The sequence below is a fragment of the Protomyctophum bolini genome (genome assembly GCF_963924005.1).
Source record: "Protomyctophum bolini genome assembly, chromosome: 17".
In the NCBI taxonomy this organism is placed as follows: Eukaryota; Metazoa; Chordata; class Actinopteri; order Myctophiformes; family Myctophidae; genus Protomyctophum; species Protomyctophum bolini.
The window spans coordinates 24,258,120-24,281,580 of record NC_137878.1 but is presented as its reverse complement, the minus strand read 5'-3'; the positions used below and the strand labels follow the sequence as shown (position 1 = coordinate 24,281,580).

The window sequence follows — 23,461 nt, the reverse complement described above, 5'->3', positions numbered from 1 at the left end:
TGGCTGGCTATCATTGGGTAATACCTGAAACGAAGTTAACGAGGTCACTACGGGCAGACAGTGGCAACGAGGCAGACCGTGCAGGGCATATAGTCCAGACATGTACCACGACGTTATGTCAGGTGCATTCATTGATCACATCAATTCCCAACACGGGGGGGGGGGGGGGGGGGGGGGGACACGACGACGACGACTATATCTGGTACATTCCTGCTCAACCACAGAGACGACGGTCCGCTATACAGACGACCGCGAAACGGTCCCAGAGCACATCTATAACCCTGACCCATCTCGTCAGAGGGCGTTAGGGGGGGGGGGGGGGGGGGGGGGGGGGGGATATGATCGGTTTACTGCATATATGAAACACTTCCTGAAAGAACTGCATGGCAACCAGCCTGGCAACTGTTAACGATTAAAATGTAGTTTTGTTTCAAATGGCATAAGGAGCTTGTGTGTGTGTGCGTTTGTCTCTCTTGCGTGTGTAGGCGACTTGTATGAGCTCTTAGAGGTAAATGGTTTCAGACTTATGACACCACCATGTACGGCACTCCTAAGGGCTGAAACCAGTGTGTGTGTGTGTGTGTGTGTGTTCGCCTACAAGTACATGTCAATCTCTTTTTGGTTCTAATACTAATGGTTTATAATGGTTATTGCAGAGCGCGTGATTGAATGATTAAGTGTGTATGTGTGTGTATTGTGTACACGGTATTATGCAGGGTACCTCAACGTCGGGGTACTATTGCTTTCTGAAGTAGCCAAGGCGTCATTGGCTTTGGTTCTACTAAAGTGTGAATGTCTGATGTGTTTGTTTAGATAACGAGATAGGCGCTGTGGATTCTGCAATCTGTTGTGTTGAAGGGAGGTCAGTACAAAATAAATGGACACACACACACAAGAGAAATAATACACACCGTCAAGCAAACATTACTATTTAGGCTACACAAACACATGCACTCACTCACACACAAACCGAGTCCTATTTCTAATTTCGAAGTATAGGAAAGGGACGAAACGATGAGAAACCCTGTTTTATCATAAAAAATAAAGCATTTACTTATGTGGGTGTATAGTCATTCACCCACACCACACCATCCATCATCCACCCAGCCATCCATCCGTCCATTTAAGCTCGCCACCACCTTCCATCTCACGTCTATCTGCTAACCTCCCATCACCTCCAGCTACACATCCCATTATATTAGCCCATTTAGTCCTGACTTCGAATGTAAAAAATGTCTTCTAAATCCTGAAATGCCTATGTTTCTATATCAGTGGTGCTCAATATGTCATGTCAAGGACCCCAGAAACTGTAATGTAATAGAGGGTATACGCGTGACATCATCATCAAACCCGGAAGTTATGCGTGGCAAAAACGACTTTCTGGCCTTGATAGCCCATACATCCAAACAGAAAAGTCAATATGCTTTCATTAAATAACGTTAACAATGTTAAACTCACTTTGCCGCTCACTTTATGCATGCGCATACCCTCTATTGGCCACTGACCAGTGTTGGGCATCGTTACTTTCTAAAGTAACGTCGTTAGGTTACTGGATTACTGCCCATAAAAATAATCCCTTACCGTTACAGATTACCTTCTGAGAAAAGTAACAAGTTAGATTATTTTCCGTTATTTTCCGTTACCAGACAATTAAAACCCATTTTTTTATGCTTGCGCAAGTTGGTTACATTGTATTAGCCCTACTGCCTACCGTCAATGCGCCGCATTATCACGGCCCGGTTAAAAACGAGAATGATACACACATGAACTGACCATAGACAATATCCCCTTTACAGCTCTCTTTATTAACGAATATAAGTCGCCACAATCGCCAGCCTATACACGTAGGACTGGACAGAAAGAGCTATAGTGCAGAGAGTACAGACAATACCAGACTAGTCTGTTGCGCTGCGCTCTGATGCCCTCTCCACGCCGCGCACCGTGGCCCATGAACAACAATAACAACTCCACGTGGACCCACGACGACCCACGTATGAATTAGATAGTTTATAAGAAATGGCACGACGGCCATCCTTGCAGGCAGTGACAGTAACATAATGAGAATCCTGTAGGCTGTGTAACCTGTTCATTTTGGGGGCATCATATCAACAACAGCCTGTTGATGATGAATGATAGGCTACTATGAAACTTAACAATGAATGTACTAGTACTCACCTAATGACGCCGCCACGGAGGATATACCATGTTTAACGTAATTCCAAAGTGTTTAGCCTACATTGTTTAAGTCAAAGACGCATGCGGTTTTTATGAACTTTGGCTAAAAGCATGTTGTTTTTATTATTCCACCACCCGGCAGTGCCGGCCCTTCTAGTCGACTGTCATGGTAGCTGGCTAGCCTACAACCGAAATAACTTCCTCTTCCTCTTCAAAATAAAAGCTGCTTGTAACAATACTTTTATTTCTTAAGTGAACTACAGGATGTAGTAGACGCAGGATGTATAGTACATGGTATAGTCGCGAGGAAACCCCGTGCAACCGAGCGCCCAATGTAAAGCCCAGGTGCACTCTGAATCAGCGAAAAGACGGTACTTCCGGCAGCCTTCCGGGTGCTTCAAAACGCCACTGAGCAACTTCCACTGACATGAATAGCGGAGGGGGCGGAGCTTCGCGCTAGTTTAGTCTCTATCCTTTTAATACTCTATGGGTATAGTGGGCTTGGAAGGATAAATCACACAGAAGGCAGGAGAAATAAACTCCGCAGACATTCGGGGCTTTATTATTTTTAAATCTTGCCAACAGAATGAACAGGGACACATTATAGTAACGGGATTACTTTGTTGGAAATGTAACTAAGGAACTAACTACTAAATTGCAAAACGAACAAGTTACTTTATTCCGTTACCAATAAAAGTAGTCCCTTACATAACGCCGTTATTAATAGCGCCGTTACACCCAACACTGCCACTGACCACCATCTGAAAATATGTTGTTCCAGAGACCCCCCCAGAAGCATTCGAGTTAAAAACGTTGGCTCTGAAAGAATATATGTTCAAAGATTTGCGCCACATTTTCACGAATTTTCAAAAATAGCAGATCTACAAGCTCATAGCGTGCCGCTCTCTGTGCCGCGCTATGAGCTTGTAGATCTGCTATTTTTCAATAGCTAAAGTAGAACATCAAAAGGGGTTCCCGTGTAGAATGGGTTAGTTTACTCTCACTGGCACTGCTCATAAGTACGACTGATCCAATATCACGTCTTGATGTCAACGCCTAGTCGACTAACACTTCTACCAAAAACTAAACCACTTTGCCCTCTAAATAATCACCAATTAGGCAAAATTAGACCAATTAGGAAGCTCAACAGGTGTGCCCCCCCCCCCCTCCGTCACCAACAAAACTGTCCCTTCAGTACATACAGTACTAAAGCAAGCCCAAATGGCAAATGCTGTTACATTCCTATTTTTGCCATCTGTAATCCATCCTTCCTTTTAATGACATTTCTTTCTAGCATTGAAATAGCCTTCAGAGGTATACTTTTCAAAGGGACTGACTGCGCATTCCGCAGTCCCAACATCCGGTTAGTCTGACCGCGTATAGGGTTAGTACGGGATTACGTATAGGGTTACGGTTTGGGATAGGGTTAGTAATGGGTCGGACTAATGACTGGTTAGGGTTACGGTTTGGGATAGGGTTAGTAATGGGTCGGACTAATGACTGGTTAGGGTTACGGTTTGGGATAGGGTTAGTAATGGGTCGGACTAATGACTGGTATAGAACAATGACACGTTACCACTTTTCAGACACGCCGCCTCACATACGACCAAAACCCAATCGCCAATAAAAGTCTTGCTTTTTTTTGGTTTTGGTTACATGTGTACACTCTCAAAGTTAAATTAACTAAGGAATTTACTGTATGTTGTTTGGGCCAGCCAGGGCTAGTACACCTGTTGAGGTAACCACAAGAGAAAGATGGGTTTTAACCCATTTAGGCCCGACGCAAAAATAAAAAAAAATGTTTTCCAAAAATTATATGTAATTGGCCACCGACCACCCATCTCAATTTGAGTTATAATCGGTCACTCTGAAAGAATATTCAAAGGTTTGCGCCACATTTTCACGATTTTTCAAAAATGGCAGACCTACAAGCTCGTAGCGCGGCACTCGGTGCCGCGCTATGAGCTTGTAGATCTGCTAATTTTCAATAGTTAAAGTTAATTAATGCTTAAAACACCAAATGGGGTTCCCGCCCAGAATGGGTATCAAACACAGACCGTGTTCAGAATGGAACCCTGGAGTCCTTGTTGCAGTTTGTGGTCTCGTCTTGTTCAAGCCAAGTCCTACAGTATGAATGGAGAAGAGAAACGCCCCACAGATTGTCCTACATGGATTCCAAAAGATTATAAATTGTATCTTTGTCCCGCAGGCGTCCGAGTGGAAAGTTTTTAAAATTAACTACAAACTTATAAGCCAATTCAATCCAATGCGTGTCTCTTTGATTTCAAAGAAAAATAAAAAGCACTATTGACAAGTGCCTGGTTACAAAATAAGTTCAAAATGTTCCCCATAGTTTTGTGTTCATTGGTGTACACTGTACAGTTATGGGTCATTTCAGAACAGGGCTATTTCAAAACGGGCTTTCAACATTACCTGCCTCCTTGTCATGTGCAAATTGCAAGATTCTCTTAAGTAGAAACTCCAAGTACTGGACACTTTGTCTATACATAATTTTTTCCCTATACACACGTGCTCGTGAGCACACACACACACACACACACACACACACACACACACCACACCACACCACACCACACACGCCACACGCTCGCGCGCACACACACACACACACACACACACACACACACACACACACACACATTATAGTATATTTGTGCAGTATATGCACTGAACCAAATCCGGTTTGTTTGTTTGCTCTGGGGGAAATATAAAGCAAGAATCACTTCTGAATGTTTTACCAAAATTGTGGGAATTTCAGGGCGAACTGGAACTGAAAACCCACTGTTTTCTTAGTGGGTGCACGTGTGTGTGTGTGTGTGTGTGTGTGTGTGTGTGTGTGTGTGTGTGTGTGTGTGTGTGTACTGTATGTGTGTGCGTGTGCGAGCAGACATACACAGACCAGCATTCATTCACATTAGCATAAACACAAGCATGAACTATATAATAATATACATAACATGACACCCTTCAAACTTGTATGGCCTGAGCTTTTCTGATCATTGCTCTCAGTCTGGTGAAGGAGAGCATCACAACCCTGCAACGTACGTTTCACAAACTTTACAACGAAAAGAAGAAGAAAGAAAACTGCACATTCCAAAGCTTTCCCTGTTCATTTGTATGATTGGACGAGGCAGTAGAGTGTCTGTCCACGCTGATTCAAACCAGTGGTTTTCTACTCTGATCCTTCAATGAACACATGGTTCACTGCCAGTAATGAACACATGGTTCACTGCCAGTTTTTCCACCCTGCCAGACGGTTAATTACATTCACCTGGTGTCCTTTGTCCTTCTAGCTCTCTAATCAAGGAATTACATGAGGACGGGAAGCGAAGACCGTACGGTGGACTCCATGTTGCTCCCTGGAAGGAAAGAAACATGCGCAATGTTGGGCTATATGCAGCCAACACTTCCGCGTTCAGCTTCCTTGGTCTCAACTGCGCATGTTTCTTTCCTTCCAGGGAGCACCATGGAGTCCACTGTATGGTCTTCGCTTCCTAAGTAGAAAGTAGAAAGAGACAGAGAGCGAACAGAACAGGACATTTGACAACAGCGCCACCACCATGTTGGTTGTGTGTGTAATGCGGAGGCACTGAGCTATGCTTTCAATTTAGCAGAGCTTTCTTTAAGATATATATATCTATGGTCAGGACTCAGAACCGCAATAACAATAAGGGCCTTTCTCGACCCCACCCTTCTCCCTTTGTTTATATTGTGTTTAGTTTCCAAGATGGCCGCAGCACCAGGAGGGGGTGGAGGTGAGCGGGTGGGGTCGACACTATGCCCACAAATTCAAGACACCTGTCTTGCGTTTGTCTTGTGTCTGTGCTTAATGGCCGCTCCAATGCATTTCCAATGGATCACCCATAATGGTTTGACCAAACATGTTGTTTGATGGGGGGGAGGGGGGCAGAACACGTCCATCAAAGCTGTGTTCAGACACAAGTCAGGTATCAGACACAAGGCAAGTGTCTTGAATGCAGCCCATTTGTTGACCTCTCACCATTCACCTCCGCCCAACCCCCTCGTGGTGCTGCAGCCATCTTGGAAACTAAACACAAACAAAGGGAGAAGGGTGGGGCAGAGAAAGGCCCTTATTAAGCCCTTTTCAACCCGTCTTGTTCGAATTTCAAATTTGTATTATTATAATTTCTTGTCAAGTGACACCGCCCGCACAACAAAGCATAGAATAGAGCGTTAAGTGGTTAACTAACATGTCGACAGGATGGAAAAGCAAGCAGAGCTATGCCCCCCCCCCAGGGACCAGAGTGGAGAACCTCTGGTTTAGGACCGCACAATAAACCACGCTTTGACATCTTGTGGTCAGGGACGTGCACACATATCAGACATCAAAGGGGACTTCTTCAGCCCCTGCCCTTTAACCCGTCTGTAAAAACAACTGCCCTCTCCCAGACCACGAATGCAGCGTTTACTACATGGTTGAAAGAGATGCAAAAATGCCACTCCTTTCCTTTCCATGACATTATACCGGAAGGCAGCATCCAGGGAGAATTGCTTTTTTTCCCTCCGAAAGTCTCCTGAACTTTGAACGCAGCATTTTGGCACTGAACAAATTTGTTTATAAATCCATGTCGTTACACACCGCATCTCCACTAAAGAGTGCTGGGTTGCGACCCGAAAATGGCTGCTATTTTCATTTTTTTTTTTTAAGTGCCCTCTTAACGGGATTTCGGCCCCTGCCCCTCTAACACTCTCTGCACGTCCCTGCTTGTGGCCCTTCCTATAGTCTCCTCTCCTCTATCCATCTAGTAACCGGTGCTTCCTGTAATCACGTTCATCCCTTTCCGTGTACGTGACCGCGTGACATCACATGATCCCCCCTCCCCCGCCTATCTGATGACCCCTCCCCTTTCCAAAGTGCTGTTGCTACCTCCTCCTCCTCCCCCCACCTCCTTGTGTAGAGAAATTAAGAAACAAAATGAAAAAAAATTAAATAATAATAATCTAGAAAGGAAACGTACAGTACTGCGTAAAATGTAAGAGAGAGACAACGTTAAAATGTGATAAATATGACCTTGGGGTCGATCATGGCGTGGTGAGTGAGACAGGCGTGTGTTATGTGCGTTAAAAAAAGAACATCCCGACTCTTCTCTCAGACCTGACGTGCAGATTTTCCTCTACACATTTTGCTCACACAGCCTTTCTTAATAAAATAAAATAAAAACCAAAAACGATGATTGTATGTGAATCTCCCTCCACAACAACAACAAAAAAAGTAAGAAAGATTAAAAAATCCTTTTCAAAGTGAAGTCTGTCAACCTCAGTTTTTGTAAATGTTTAGATTAGATTTACATCAACCTTACCCCGTTAAACCGTGTTCAATCTTTTTGACTCCTCAGATGGAGGTTTTTAGACGACCATTAAAAAAAGGATCTATGCTCCTGCTGACGCAGATAGCTTTTTATAAAGGGGACAAAGTTAGAAAAGTTAACTAAAAAACAGTCCGAAAAAACAAAACTAAATAAAAGGGTCAAGACGAGGACTCTATTGTTTCACCAAACTTCACCGAGCAAAGGTGTGTGTGGCACACCGGACACTCTCTGATGACGTGTACGTCAGGTCTGGTGTGTGTGGCACACCGGACACTCTCTGATGACGTGTACGTCAGGTCTGGTGTGTGTGGCACACCGGACACTCTCTGATGACGTGTACGTCAGGTCTGGTGTGTGTGGCACACCGGACACTCTCTGATGACGTGTACGTCAGGTCTGGTGTGTGTGGCACACCGGACACTCTCTGATGACGTGTACGTCAGGTCTGGTGTGTGTGGCACACCGGACACTCTGATGACGTGTACGTCAGGTCTGGTGTGTGTGGCACACCGGACACTCTGATGACGTGTACGTCAGGTCTGGTGTGTGTGGCACACCGGACACTCTGATGACGTGTACGTCAGGTCTGGTGAGTGTGGCACACCGGACACTCTGATGACGTGTACGTCAGGTCTGGTGTGTGTGGCACACCGGACACTCTCTGATGACGTGTACGTCAGGTCTGGTGTGTGGGGCACACCGGACACTCTCTGATGACGTGTACGTCAGGTCTGGTGTGTGTGGCACACCGGACACTCTGATGACGTGTACGTCAGGTCTGGTGTGTGTGGCACACCGGACACTCTCTGATGACGTGTACGTCAGGTCTGGTGTGTGGGGCACACCGGACACTCTCTGATGACGTGTACGTCAGGTCTGGTGTGTGTGGCACACCGGTAACTCTCTGATGACGTGTACGTCAGGTCTGGTGTGTGGGGCACACCGGACACTCTCTGATGACGTGTACGTCAGGTCTGGCACAGCATGACGACACGCGTTTTTTGTGAAGCCACAGTCTTCCAAAATTAAGTAATTCACGCATACAACGAGCACCAACTATTTAACGATTTTTACCCCACAAATTCTTTCTAAGCCCAGAATCATCTGACATATCATCCCTGTTGGCCCAACAATGTGACAGCGTTTGTTTTCTACACACGTGGCAGGAGAATCATTCCGTCCAGGTGTTCTCTCCTCTCAGAGGGGCGACAGATTGTGGCTTAATTTTCAAGAAGTCGCAACTCTACTCTGCTCCGCAGCCAGTCGAGCGGAGACGACGCCAGACAACGCCTCGGTGTGCCACGCAGACACCCACCGAGCAGAGACAATGCCTCAGTGTGCCACGCAGACACCCACCGAGCAGAGACAATGCCTCAGTGTGCCACGCAGACACCCATCGAGCAGAGACAATGCCTCAGTGTGCCACGCAGACACCCACCGAGCAGAGACAATGCCTCAGTGTGCCACGCAGACACCCATCGAGCAGAGACAATGCCTCAGTGTGCCACGCAGACACCCATCGAGCAGAGACAACGCCTCGGTGTGCCACGCAGACACCCATCGAGCAGAGACAACGCCTCAGTGTGCCACGCAGACACCCATCGAGCAGAGACAACGCCTCAGTGTGCCACGCAGACACCCATCGAGCAGAGACAACGCCTCGGTGTGCCACGCAGACACCCATCGAGCAGAGACAATGCCTCAGTGTGCCACGCAGACACCCACCGAGCAGAGACAACGCCTCGGTGTGCCACGCAGACACCCATCGAGCAGAGACAATGCCTCAGTGTGCCACGCAGACACCCACCGAGCAGAGACAATGCCTCAGTGTGCCACGCAGACACCCACCGAGCAGAGACAATGCCTCAGTGTGCCACGCAGACACCCATCGAGCAGAGACAACGCCTCAGTGTGCCACGCAGACACCCACCGAGCAGAGACAATGCCTCAGTGTGCCACGCAGACACCCACCGAGCATGCAATTGCCTCACTCAAGATCACCTCATGAAAACCCACCACGACTACCCCCATTTTGCTCATATATTACTGAATCCATCTATCCAAAATGTGTTATCTATGAACTGTGTGGACTTTAACGTAAGGTGATAACACGTATGATAGGTTTTTGCCTCTACAGTACAGTATTCAGGATAGAGGAGAAAAAAAGAAAAAAAAAGAAAACTCAAAGAAAAATACAATTTTCAAAAAACGAGAGAAATGAAACATAGATGTGGGCAATCGTAAATTTATTTTTGGAGAATCCGTCTGAGTTTTTTTTTTCATCTTATCCTCCTATTCTTATTGACCCAGCCTTTTTTACTTCCCAATATTCGACCTGCCCTCGATGCTGACTTTCATCTCGTGTAGGATGAAAGAAGGCTTGGGCAGAACCAACGGGATCTCCTCTTCCATCTTCTCTACCTTCCTCCCCTCGGGAGCCGACCATCTCCGCTTGCGGCTCGTGGTTGCTGGTTTCCTGGCGGAAGGCTCCTCCGTGTTGCTGGCGGCGCCTTGTTGGCCTCTTGAGACCAACCCTCTTTCTTTTTCAAACCCAAGTTCCCCGTTCTCCGCGCCCACCACACCACCCCCACTCGTGGCACCCCCTCGTTGGCCGACGCCGTTGGCCCGCTCGCCGTGCCTGGAGGAGTTCCCTCCGCTGTGGGTTCTGGAGCCGTCCGGGGCGGCTCGAGGGGGTTTGAGGAATCCGTGGCCGCCGGAGGAGGAGGCCGCGGCGGAGGCAGGAGTGACCAACTCAAATGTCTGCGTCTTCTTCAGCGAGCCGTTCTTCAGGTTCTTGAGGGTGAGGGAGATGCACACGTCGCCCACGGAGAGCTTGGTGCACGGCAGCTCCAGGAGCTGGGTGGTCCGGTCGGGGCAGCACGAAGACCATCCTTGGCCAAAGACGAAGAAAGGATATTCCACCAACACCTCCACGCACACCTGGAAGACAAAATGATAATATATAGAAGCGTTGAAACTGGGTTCATGAGAATGAGACTGAAGGTTAAGTTATACTTAAATCTACCCAGATTTGTACTCCATGCGTCATTAACTGTGTGTGCGTGTGCGCGTGCGTGTGTGCGTGCGCACAGCTAATCTTGGAAATTGCTGGACCAATCAGTGTCAAACTTTACACACTCCCAATAAAGACACTCATTGCAAAAAAAATAATCAAAGCGGCCTCATGGTGGCGCTATACCAAGACGATTAACGCTTTGGCCTATAGACGCCTTAATAGACAACATCACACTGAGAAGCAACAGCATGCGCGCATAGCGGCAGCACAAGGACCCTGCCTCTCCCAGTGTGGAGGAAGAATGATTAGGATTTGTATTGTGATCTCTCACTCTTGAAATATATAATATATATATAAACCATTATATATATAATATATAATGGTTTCTATTGTGTGTGAACAATAATAGCAATTCAAAGCAGTTGTCGTCAAAACCACACCTCCAGTCACTGTCATAAGAACGGTAGATGCACTCATTAGCAGAGCCTGTTTGTGCACGGCTGCACGCGCACCTGCAACCCATCAAGTATAATTTATGCTTCGTCCCACGATGGTGTCGCGCACGCAGACCTCTACGCTCACAACAGTGGCATCCGCGACGCGATGTGAGCTTGTATATCAGCTGTTCTCTGCGTGCAATACTGTTGCTCAATGAAGTATACATGTCTCCTAGAGTGCATCTCACTATAGCCAACACACAAGAGAGGTTGAATTAATTAAAACCAACACTGCCCAAAACAACAGGTTTGGAGATCTGTTGTAAATTGATTACATGAAACCTGTGCACCAGTCTCAATGTTTGTAAACAAATATTTGGCCTATAACTCTTGAAATATAGGGCATAGCAGTGGTGGACATGTGGTGGTGCCACCGATAGAAAACCCCATATACATATACAGTACATTATTTTAAGCCTGGAACCAAATCAACCAAGCCACCCAGGCTCCCTGTGAATCACGATCAGAAAACATTTGATAACCGCAACCAAGTGTATTCAGCGTTACGTTAAACTTTAGCTATTGAAAAATAGCACATCTACAAGCTCATAGCGCGCCACCGAGTGGCGCGCTATGAGCTTGTAGGTCTGCTATTTTTGAAAAATCGTTAAAATGTGACTCAAATCTTTCAGAAAATTGTCTTGATTTAGAAAACATTTTTTATTTTTATTTCGACGTCAGGCCTGAATGGGTTAATAAGCAATTGAAATTGCTATTTGCATGTGATTTAAGTATAAAGGACTTACGTGGTATAAAATGAATCGTGTATAAGCATGTTTGTTTTAACAAACAGATCTAAATTATTTAATAGATGACAACGAATCTCAGCATGAAGGTTGCAGAACCTTTGGAAGTGGACTTGTGAAGGGCAAGCCCAGCCTGGAGGAGCCCTACAGATAATGACGGAGCGCTGAGCGGTTGGCGGGGCGAGATGACAGCCAGTCTAGTGTGGTACAAAGGGAAGGGGTGACAGCCAGTCTAGTGTGGTACAAAGGGAAGGGGTGACAGCCAGTCTAGTGTGGTACAAAGGGAAGGGGTGATGACAGCCTCAACTTCTATCAATTAGAACGGCCAGATCAATAGCAGTGGATTCTTTGGCTGGGGTCAAGCAGCGCTTTCAACATATATTATAATGTATAGTATTAACACATTTAGACCCGACACTGGATTCTACAAAAACAAAATGTCTTCTAAAATCATGACAGTTTACTGAAAAAACCTCATGTTTCTATATCAGTGGTTCTCAATATTTCATGTCAAAAAAAGATATGTATTTGGCTGCCGACGCCCATCTGAAAATATGTTGTTCCAGGAACCCCTCAGAAGCAAAGATTTGAGTTAAAAAAAAACGTTCGCTCTGACCTCTGAAAGAATATATTCAAACAGTTGGGCCACATTTTTACGATTTTTCAAAAATAGCAACGGTGCCGCACTACGAGCTTGTAGATCTGTTCTTTTTCAACAGCTAAAGCATTAAAAACACCAAAAAGGGGTTCCCGCCCAGAGCGGGATAATCAGGACATGATCTGAATGTACCTTATGGAAGAATAAAAGGAAGACAAAGACAAACGTGGTGGAAATATAAAGAGGGAAAAAGAACGGGAGGGGAGAGAGAAGAAGAAGAGAGAGAATGAAAGGAGAGAGAGAAGAAAGGAGAGAATATGAATGAGAAGGTGGGAGGCAAGGAAGGAGAGATGGAGATGGAGATGAAAGGAAGCAGGAGGAGGCAGCGAGTGAAGTGGAGTGGGCTGAATGAGAGAACAAAACCCGATGACGAGCGAGAGAGAGAACAATGTCAAGAACAATATGACTGCAAGAAGGCAGCAAAACTTCAGAGTTCTCCCTCCTGTATTATATAATTCTCAACTTCTCTCACAGTGCCGAGTCTATAGCTCCAAGTAGTACAGTATGAGCTCAAAGCTGCGTGGAAAAAAATAGCAACAACAGGAAAAAAAAGAGAAAACCAAGAAGAGCCACTGGAGAACAAGCAGAGAGATGAAGTCGGAAGACTCTTTTGAAAGATGGTCAGCTCCGGCAGGGTGCAGTATGAAAGACCAGGCGTGGGCGGGAGGAGAAATGGTTAGGCAGGCTGTGTGGGCAGCAGACTCACTCGCCTGGACAGATGCAGTCCATTATTTAGGCTTTAGCACATAGCCTCCGAGAGGGAGGGAGGGAGAGAGGAGCATTGTGATTTGGCAGAGAGGTAGGTAGCACGGAAAACAGAAGAGAGAGAGAGAGAAACTTTTCGCGATACTGTACATCATTCAGAACAGACTCTTGGCATCCAAACAAACTGATAGCAGGCTAGTAAGACTGAGGCCTTTTGTTTGAGGCCCAGAGCTATACCCAGTGCACTGTTTTCTCTCTTACACGCAGGCGCCGACAACACATCCCAGCTCAGAGGTCCAAATTATTGTGAGCATAAAGTGTCACCTAAAACGTGACATTCCTGATGTTGGTGTCGACGATATTCTACTGACAATGTTGCAAGTTTGACTGATGCTCTGGCAGACATAACTGCCAATACAGTATGTCTGTAAAGCTTGGGTTGGCCAATCAGGGAAGACGATGCCTACACGCACACACGGACATACCGTATCTTAAGATTGATTCTATACTAGCTCTGTAAAAGGTCAACATGATATTTACACTGACTCCGAAAAGTCTTCTGAGAAAGTGTAGACGCTGGTGTATCTTAGAACACAGTGCTGTAACATGCGTGTGCCAGATCAGGTCCTCAGGTATTTATACGAGGGGACCTGTTGGATGTTATGGTCACTATGGTACTGTGGTCTCCTATGGACCTGGGGTCCACTATGACCTCCTCTGTTTTGTTAACATTTATTTTCAGCTGGTGTAGATCACACCACTCCATAAACTTGTCTACTCCCTCTGTATGGCTGAGGATGTTATTATCGGTAACTAAGGGCCGATTTATACTGAATCGCGCCTAAGTATCACGGTGTCATCAGAAAACTTGATAACAAACTGATTTGTTATCAAGTTTTCGTATCATGAAAGCAGGGAATCATAGCTTCAAATTGACATATTGGTTGTTCAGTTTGACCCACCAGTTTTGGAGTATGTCTTGCAGAAAACAGCGAGTTGAGAAAACCTAGCTACATGTTTAAGCATTTATTTCATATTTACATGTCAATTTTAGCTCTGACACTTATTTCAGTCATGCTCTAGTCTGCCTGTGCTATTAACTCATTTTCGATAAAAAAAAGTTTTCTCCTCTGGTGAAAAGCTGGAGGTTGCGCGATGGCAGGCTCTCAGTCAAATCTGGTCACATTTTATTATAAAGGGGTTCACATTTAACTGAGCTAATTTACGCAACAGAATGTCTGGCGTATACTGTATGCTACCTTACTCTCCAGGTGTTTCAAGGTGAGATGAGCTATACTGTGGATATTGCGTCACATGTACTGCGCTGATGGCTGCTCAGATGGCTCAGATGAGTGTACGGGGGAGCTGATAGTACGTTTTTTGCTCAGGGACACTTTGTCATGTACCGTAGACCAGTGGTTCCCAAAGTGGGGTCTGGGGACCCCCAGGGGTCCTTGAGGGACTTCCAAGGGGTCCCCAGCTAAATGATAGTTTGGAACCAAATGGACCCTTATGGGTTCTGTAACTCTGAGAGGGTACCAAACGGTTCCATTTGTACCCTCTGAGCATCCGCCCTCCTGTTCTTTCAGCCATTTAGACCCGAGGACGATTCTACAAATGCCTTCTAAAATCTTGACAGTTTTCTGAAAAAAACCAGTGTTTCTATGTCAGTGGTTCTCAAACTATTTCATGTCAAGGATCCCCCAAAAAAATATTTATTTGGCCGCCGACCCCCATCTGAAAATATGTTGTCCCAGGAACCCCTCCCAGAAGCAAAGATTTGAGTTAAAAACGCTACCTCTGAAAGAATATATATTCAAAGATGTGCGCCACATTTTAAAGATAAACAAAAAAAATAAAGATCTACAAGCTCGTAGTGCGGCAGTCGGTGGCACGCTATGAGCTTGTAGATCTGCTATTTTTCACTAGCTAAAGTATAACACAATGCTTAGTTAAAACACCAAAAGGGATAGGCGTTGTTGTGCATATAAATATAAATACATCATAATTAGAGAGACTCTCTTCTTGTTCCTTCATCTCAGAGCGTCTTTGAAGCTCCGTCACAGAACATGCATGTTGCATGATTGTCATCCGTGTGCATTGAAGATAATCACAGAGGAATCACAAGGAATAAGAGGAGCCCTTTGAGGTTGTTGTTTTGTTCATAAATATATAACCTATAACTATTATGCAGATCCTAGCATCCTATATATTCTGGGAGCAAATATCCTGTGAAAAACTATTTTCAGCAAAGATATTTAGTGTAGAGTGAAAAAAGGAGAGGGGCCTTGTATAGACCCCTGGGGTACTCTGGAGGGGGTTTAAGTTGTGAAAATAAATACAAAAAATGACTTTCTATTTGTTAGGTTTCTGAACACCAACATAAAAACCAAGTTTTTTGAAAAACTCATGTTTCTATGTCAGTGGTGCTCAAACCTTTTCATATCAAGAACCTCCAAAGATATATGTAATTGGCCGCCGACCCCCATTTGAAAATATGTGGTTCCAGGGACCCCCCCAGAAGCAAAGATTTGAGTTAAAAACGTTCGCTCTGGGCACCTAGGCTGCTGAGCCAGCCTGACAGCGTGCCGCGGGTTCGACGCCCGATCCCGACAGCCTTTTCCGCGTGTCTTCCCCCCCCCCCCCTCATCTCTCTCCCCATTTCCTGTCAGTCTACTTTCAACCTATAAATACAGGCAGAAAAAGGCAAAAAAAGATCTTAAAAAACAAAACATTCGCTCTGAAAGAATATATATTCCAAATTTGCGTCACATTTTCACGATCTTTCAATAGAGCAAGTATAAAACAATGCTTAAAACACCAAAAGGGGTTAAGACCGTAGGGGGTTTAAGTTGTAAAAACATGTGCAAAATAAATGACTTTCTATTTATTAGTTTCCTGAACGCCAACATAAATAACATTAACATGTTAAATCAAATCAAATCACCTGGGCACGGTGCTCGCCGACGGAGAACTGAACCACGGCGAAGTTGGGCGAGCTGTGGCTCCCGTCGATGCGCTCCACCGTGGACGAGTCGATCTTCAGCTCGCTGCTGACCTCGGCGCTCTGGATGAAGTCCTCCGTCTTCAGCTCCTCCACGCGCTTCAGCTCCCCGTCCGCCAGCTGGATGATGGAGCCCTTGATGAAGTACGGCGGCATGGAGGGCGTGGTCGCGCCCGCCGCGCCGCCAGAGGGAGGAGCCTGAGCGGACGCCGCCGCCACCACCGGCAGGTGCAGCTGGGCTTGGATCACCGCCCCGGAGGACGGGGGGTCGTGGTGGTGGTGGTGGGGGTGGTACGGGACGCCGGAGCCCTCCGGCGGCGCCTCTCCTTTGGTGGTGATGTAGGCGTGTTGCGGGAGCGTGGCGGGGAACGGCGAGCATTGGGCGGACGACACCGTCACGTGATGATGCGACGAGGAGGAGGAGTCCAGGGCGGTGCTGACGGGGATGATGAGCGGCTGCGCCCCGGGAATGAGCAGGTGGTGCTGCGGCAGTCCAGTCTGGTAGCCCATTGGCTGCTGCTGGCCTCCGCCGCCGCCCGCGAGGTAGCCAATGAGAGGCGGCTGTGGGTAGATACTGCTGGAGGGGAAGCCCACTGAGAAGGGCTCCGTGGCACTGTGGGTGGTGTGGATGACGGTGTGAGGAGACACCGTGGCCACCGCAGCCTTCAGACCGTCCACCACGCTCAGCGGGGACGGGAACGCGAACGGGGACGACGAAGAAGCCGCGGAGGAGGAGGAGGACGAGGACGAGGAGGAGGACGAGGGGGTCCGACTGACGGGTTTGCCCATGACGATGCCACCTTTCTCCAGGTGCGTGAGAGCAGAGGAGGGCGGTGGCCGCTTGTCCCCGACGTGGCTGTTGGGCATCAGCATGACAGAGGAGGCTCTCACCCCCGATGGATCGTGGGTAACGTAGTCCGAAGGCGGAGCCATCTGGCGGCCCCCCTCGTAGGCCGACGAGGACGAACAGGACAGAGCGTCCCGCGGTTTGCTCCCCGCCTTGGAGGACAGGCCGGACTCGAAGCAGCGCCTGCCGCCGCCCCTCTCCACCTCCCCGTTGAGGGGCTGGTCTTTCCTAGGTGGTCCGTCGGCGTACTGCAGGACCACGTGGGACATGCCCTGGCCCAGCGCGGTGCTGTGGTGGTGGGGGTGCAGCGCCTGGTGGTGGTGGTGGTGGTGGTGGTGGGGCGACAGCACGGTCCGGGGGGAGGGCGCGTGGTGGTGGTGGTGGGCCGTGTCCGTGGGGGGCGGGGGCATGGAGGCACGCGCCTGCAGGGACGCTCGCTGCTGGTCGAACTTGGAGGTCTGGGAGGAGGAGGAGGGAGGTGTGGAGGAGGGCGGCGGCGGGGAGGCGAAGGCCATCTCTGCGTGCGAGGAGGACCTCTGCAGAGGGAGGTAGCTGGAGGAGGAGGAGGAGGAGAGGGGCGGAGGAGGGGGAGGGGGGAGCAGCTGGGACGAAATGGAGGAGATGTAGCCGGCGTAGGGGGCGGGGTACGGCGAGGCGATGAACTGCAGGTTGGGCGGCAGCTGGGTGTAATGGATGGCCCCGCCCACCACCGAGGCGGCCTGGGAGACGACGGGCGAGGAGGTGTACACGGCGGGGAGGGACGTGACGAGCCTCAGCGAGGAGGACGAGGACGGCGAGAAGGAGTCCGACGCCAGCGAGCACTGCAGGGGCTTGTAGCGCGCTCCTCCCCCCTCCGACTCCCCGCCGACGCCACTCCCCCGATGTCGCGTTGCGCCGCCCTCCGGCCCGCCGGCCACGCTGGCCAGCCACGCCAGGTTCTCCGTGCGCTGGCTGTCGGTGGCGGGCGCCATGATGGCCATCGCGGGGCGCTCCTCTGACGCCAACGTGCTAGCGGCGGCGAGCTCCCTCTTTTTCGGCGGTAGACACTCGTTGCTGCGCTCCTGGTTGGATTTCATCGTTCCCTCTCGAGTCTTTCTCTTCCTCTCTCTTTCTCTCTCTCGCTTATGCACTTGCTTTTGTCTGTTTTTTTGGTTAACGTTCACAGCTTTCTATGACTCTTTTCTCTATTCCTCTCTGCCTGGCAAGTTTGGTTCACTTTCCTGTTTCGTTATGTCACTTTCTATTTTCCTTTCTTCCTTCTCTCTCTCTCCCTCCCTAGCTATTTTGCTCTCACTCTTTCAGCTATCACACTGCTCCTCTCTCTCTCCGACAGATTCCACCTAAGCCCACTGATTTACAGGAATTTGCTGAGATGACAAAAGGGAGACGGCTAGGATGAAAAGAAGGCCGTCAGGAAGGCCCAGAGAGGGATGAACGAGGGCCCTGGGGAGGTGCTGTGGAGCGCTGGTCCTTGGGGGCGTCAGAGGGGTGGGTGTGTGTTCAGCGGGGGGCCTGGGGAGGTGGTCCTTGGGGGGAGGGGTGGGTGTGTGTTCAGCGGGGCAGAGGGGAGTGGAGGGCCTCTGCGTTGTTACACCTGCTGCTTCCTCCCAGGTCAGTGGGGGGGCGAGCACGCTGCACTTCATGCGGTATCATTTCCTTTGGAAAGCAAGCCGGCCCACACACAGCAGGGGTCTGGGAGAGAGAGAGAGAGAGAGAGAGAGAGAGAGAGAGAGAGAGAGAGAGAGGGAGAGAGAATAAAAGAGGTATTTTTGAATAAACAGATAGGATGGGCAGGTACTGTAAATGGACACACACACACGCTAACTATTATTGTAGTTTGTGTGCACCTGCACACACAGCAAAAACATGAGTGTTTACTCAGTGCAAAAGAAGAAAGTGTAGCAAATGAACACAAATGTGTGTGCGTGCGTGTGTGTGCCATCTGTTAGTGCTGGGCGTGGAAGGACCCCTGTTGTGTACGAAGGAACACTCGCAGTGAATGTCATAAATAATGTACCATAAGCAGCACGCGCACGCACACACGCACACACCAGTCCGCAAAATCTTGCGTACTACCATAGTTACACCTGAGCATAGCACAACATCATCCTTGTCTCTCACACACACACACACACACACACACACACACACACACACACACACACACACACACACACACACACACACACACACACACACACACACACACACACACACACACACACACACACACACACACACACACACACACACACACACACACAGGGATATTTCACTTTCACTCACTATTCATTTCAACATCTACTCAGGCTTTTGTGAGTACCCCAGACAGTTGCTTGATTGTTGATTCGGTATTCCGATGAATGATATTGTCCTTCTAATGCGGGAAGGACATTGTGAGCTTGTTTTGGGTACATTTATTTGTAGTATACCGAACAATTTTGGTACAAGGCAAACAGCTGTCTAACCGACCTGGTGCAAACAAAGAAAAGTAAAAAGAGAACACTGTTTTGCGTGCGGAACTTCCAAGTGCCCCCCCCCCCCCCCCACACACACACACACACACACACACACAACAGGATGCTAGGATGACGGCACACTTAGCCTCTAAAGCACATCAAGCACCGTGTTGGCAGCCATGAAGGAACCGTTTTAACCCATTTATACCGGATACTAGATTCTACTAAATGTCTTCTAAATCCTGACAGTTTTCCGTAAAACCCATGTTTCTATATGTCAGTGGTTCTCAACCTATTTCATGTCAAGGAACCCCAAAAATGATCTGTATTTGGCCGCCGACTCCCATCTGAAAATATGTAGTTCCAGGGACCTCCCAAAAGCAAAATATTTGAGTTAAAAATTGTTCGTTGTGAAAGAAAATATATTCAAACATTTTCACGATTTTTCAAAAATAGCAGATCTACAAGCCGCGCTATGAGCTTGTAGATCTGCTATTTTTCAACAGCTAAAGTATAACATGAAGCTTAAAAACACCACAAGGGTGTTCCCGCCCTGAATGTGTTAAGACCCCCTGTTGTCATTAAGGTCTCCTGTGCGTGTGTGTGTGGGGAACACTTTGGTTTCTCTGTTAAAACAACGACGACGACAACACAGAAAAGAAAAGTGGATAAAGACAAACGCAGTGATGCGCCGCCAGGCAGCAACGGCGGCGCATCAAACGTTTAAAAGAAATCACAAACTAAAAACGTTAGGCATCATCAGTGTCCCCGATTGGCCAACACACAGCTGACTGATTGGCCAACACACAGCTGACTGATTGGCCAACACACAGCTGACTGATTCGTCAACACGACCCATCCCTTCAACTTGTACTTTTCGGGCAAGTGGGCAAGACAAGTAGAACCATGACCTCTACTTTCCCTTACGGGGCAAGTGCCTCTGAGACCTTAGTGTCAACCCCTGTAGTAATTATACCCTATATATGCACAGAATATTCGGCCGCAGAAAAACTTTGGCAGAATTCGGCAAAATAAAAATGCATTTTCGGCCTATTCGGTTTCGGCCCTGAATAGGCAGAAAATAATATATCACCGAATAATGCATGCAATTAATGCATTCAAAAGAGCTGAAGAAAATTAGTTGTATGGACCCATAAAACACAAAAGTGTTTTGCCATAACCATTTATTTTGCCAACTGTTTCCTATATTGGGTGCATCCCTACCTGTTGTACTTGTACCCGTTGTGTACCCATTCTCAGAGTACCAAGTGTGATATGGTGGAGATATGGGCTCCCTGACATTATCACTAATCGATTCGATTTATTACAGGTGATCGCTATGGTACTCACCATGTGTGTGTGTGTGTGTGTGTGTGTGTGCGTGCGTGTGTAATGTGTTGTTGATGTCTGTGATTTACGAGGTGTCACTGTGTGCCACTACAACAGATAGACACACACACACACCCACATGAACACACGCAATTTGACGCAAACATGCATGCACACACACACGCTCACGCATGCACATTAGCACTCAGTGTTTAATCAAGTCAACACAGTGTGTCTAAGGTGGAGGAGTATTGACTAATACGGTTGATGCATTGGCTTTTAAAACTAAACTGTACTCATCTTTCTTTCTCCAACTCCCTCCCTCTCTCCTTACTGTATACTGTACATCCTCCACAACTCTGCTGCTTCTGCCCGTCAGCTTGGGCATTCTGCACACGCACTCCCTGGATGCCAACGATGAACCTCTGCCCCAAACTTTCCAGAACGGCCCGTTATAGCGCCACCAGGAGGCCGACTTTTGAAAAACACATTTTTGGATATTACTCCTCCAGATTCTGTCCAAAATCCTGAAAATCGTTACACACTATCTCTATAGTCATGTGTTCAAAACGGATCTGTCCGATATTTCATATTCATATGCAGGATTGGCCAATTTTGAACAAAAAGCCTCAAATCATGAACGCAGCGTGCAATTTACATGAAATCTTTCACAGACTTTCCTACTAGGCTGAGGAATATATATCCCACCCTTTTCACATTGGCCTGTTATAGCGCCACCAACAGGTGGGTTTTTGCCAAACACATTTTTGGAACAAAATGCCTCAAATCATCCAATTGCCATCAAAGGCGTAAGAAGAAATGCCACCTTTTTCACATTGGCCTATTATAGCGCCACCAGGAGGCCACAACCTGACCTGCCCTGGTGGAGACCTGTGCTCCGAGGGGCACTTTATCTAGTTTGTTTGTTTGTCAATACAAATTTGAAGGAATTTTGAACCCTCCAAGGGCTTGAGAAGTGGCATTCCCCAGGAATATTTGTACATTCATAGGATAAAAACTACATCAACATTGAATATGTTACAAATTAAATTATTAGACATACAGTATACATATATGAGGACGACCTAGTCCTAGAGGGTGAGATATACAGAGAAAAAATGAATATGTTCAATTTAACAAGAAAACAGCAGAACAAATCACAATAGTAAGAGTCAAAGTCACAAAACAGTATGGGGTTATGCAATAACGCATGACATATCCCAATACTGGACGTAATAATAGTCCGGTCTGGCAATAGACGTTGTTGTGGTTGTCAAAACAACGTATGGCTGAGGTATTACCATTATGCCTCGTGAAGAGAGTTGTGCGTAAACAGAAATGGTGTTTTTGTTTTGTCAAGTGGCCGTCCTGCAGGCTGTATTATATAACGACGAAACAAAAGCTCTATTGTCAGGTCAACCACCCTTAAGACCGGTGTTACGGTTTGTTTATGTGTTGCTATGGTTACATGCAGTTTAAACATATTGTTACATGCAGTTTAAACATATGGTTACATGCAGTTTAAACATAATATGGTTACATGCAGTTGGGGCGGCGGCGGCCCAGGGGTAGAGTGGCCGGATGGAAAGGTTCCCAGTTGGAACCCTGTGGGCTCCCCCAGGGTTAGTGTCCAAGTGTCCTTGAGCAAGACCCTGTTAGTGTCCAAGTGTCCTTGAGCAAGACCCTGAACCCTGTGGGCTCCCCCAGGGTTAGTGTCCAAGTGTCCTTGAGCAAGACCCTGAACCCTGTGGGCTCCCCCAGGGTTAGTGTCCAAGTGTCCTTGAGCAAGACCCTGAACCCTGTGGGCTCCCCCAGGGTTAGTGTCCAAGTGTCCTTGAGCAAGACCCTGAAGCCCTAATTGCTCCTGATGTGCAGGTTGGTGCCTTAATTGCACGTTTCCGCTGTCATCGGTGTGTAAATGGGTGAATGTAATGCACAATCTATGTAATAATTAATTGCATTTTTATAGCGCTTTTCCAAGTGCTCAAAGCGCTTTACAATGGTTCATTCATTCATGTAAAGCGCCTTGGATAAAGGCGCTATATAAATAATAATAATACAAAAATAATCTCCCCCCCCACCCCACCCCCTTCTGTTTAACCTATAGAACTGGAGGTCTAGGACCTGCGGGGTCATGTGATCAGTGACATGATGAAGATGTAGTCTGCAGGCCAAAGAGTGCATCTTTGTGATGTCACTGATCACAGATGTATGAGATAATAGGATATTAATGGACACACATGATGCCAGTCATTCTGTGGCCATGTTGGTATCATTTTCTTTAGTTCAACTGTCTCTCTCTCTCCCGCCATCATTAACACATTTTGGGACGGGAACCCCTTTTGGTGTTTTAACATTATGTTGTACTTTAGCCATTGAAAAATAGCAGATCTACAAGATCATACAAGATTGTAGGTCTGCTATTTTTTTTTAAATGGTGAAAATGTGGCCCAAATGTTAGAATATATTCTTTCAGAGCGAACGTGGGGGGGTCCCTGGAACAACATATTTACAGATGTGGATCGGCGGCCAATTACATATATTTTTGGGGGTCCTTGACATGAAAATGTTTGAGAACAACTGATATAGAAACAGGTTTTTCAGAAAACCGTCAGGATTTAGACATTTGTAGAATCGATCTCAGGTCTAAATTGGGTTACTGATTCTAGTTGTG

The 23,461-nt window shown here is 47.2% G+C and overlaps 1 protein-coding gene across 3 annotated transcripts in view; it reads right to left on the bottom strand.

Moving 5' to 3' along the window:
* Positions 1 to 8,300: 8,300 nt before the first annotated feature.
* Positions 8,301 to 23,461, bottom strand: part of atxn1a (ataxin 1a) — a 155,901-nt gene continuing 140,740 nt past the window's right edge. For 2 of the 3 annotated variants that reach the window (XR_013965581.1, XR_013965582.1), the window contains 3 exons: positions 16,096 to 18,691; positions 9,473 to 10,466; positions 8,301 to 8,816 (listed from right to left, as the gene is read on the bottom strand). Coding sequence is in view for 1 of the 3 variants with exons in the window: in XM_080786757.1 (XP_080642883.1) it covers positions 9,843 to 10,466; positions 16,096 to 18,075 (2,604 nt within the window). In the remaining 2 variants the exon portion in view is untranslated. Of the gene's footprint in view, positions 8,817 to 9,373; positions 10,467 to 16,095; positions 18,692 to 23,461 lie in introns of those variants that run through there. The other variant, XM_080786757.1, reaches the window with a different exon arrangement.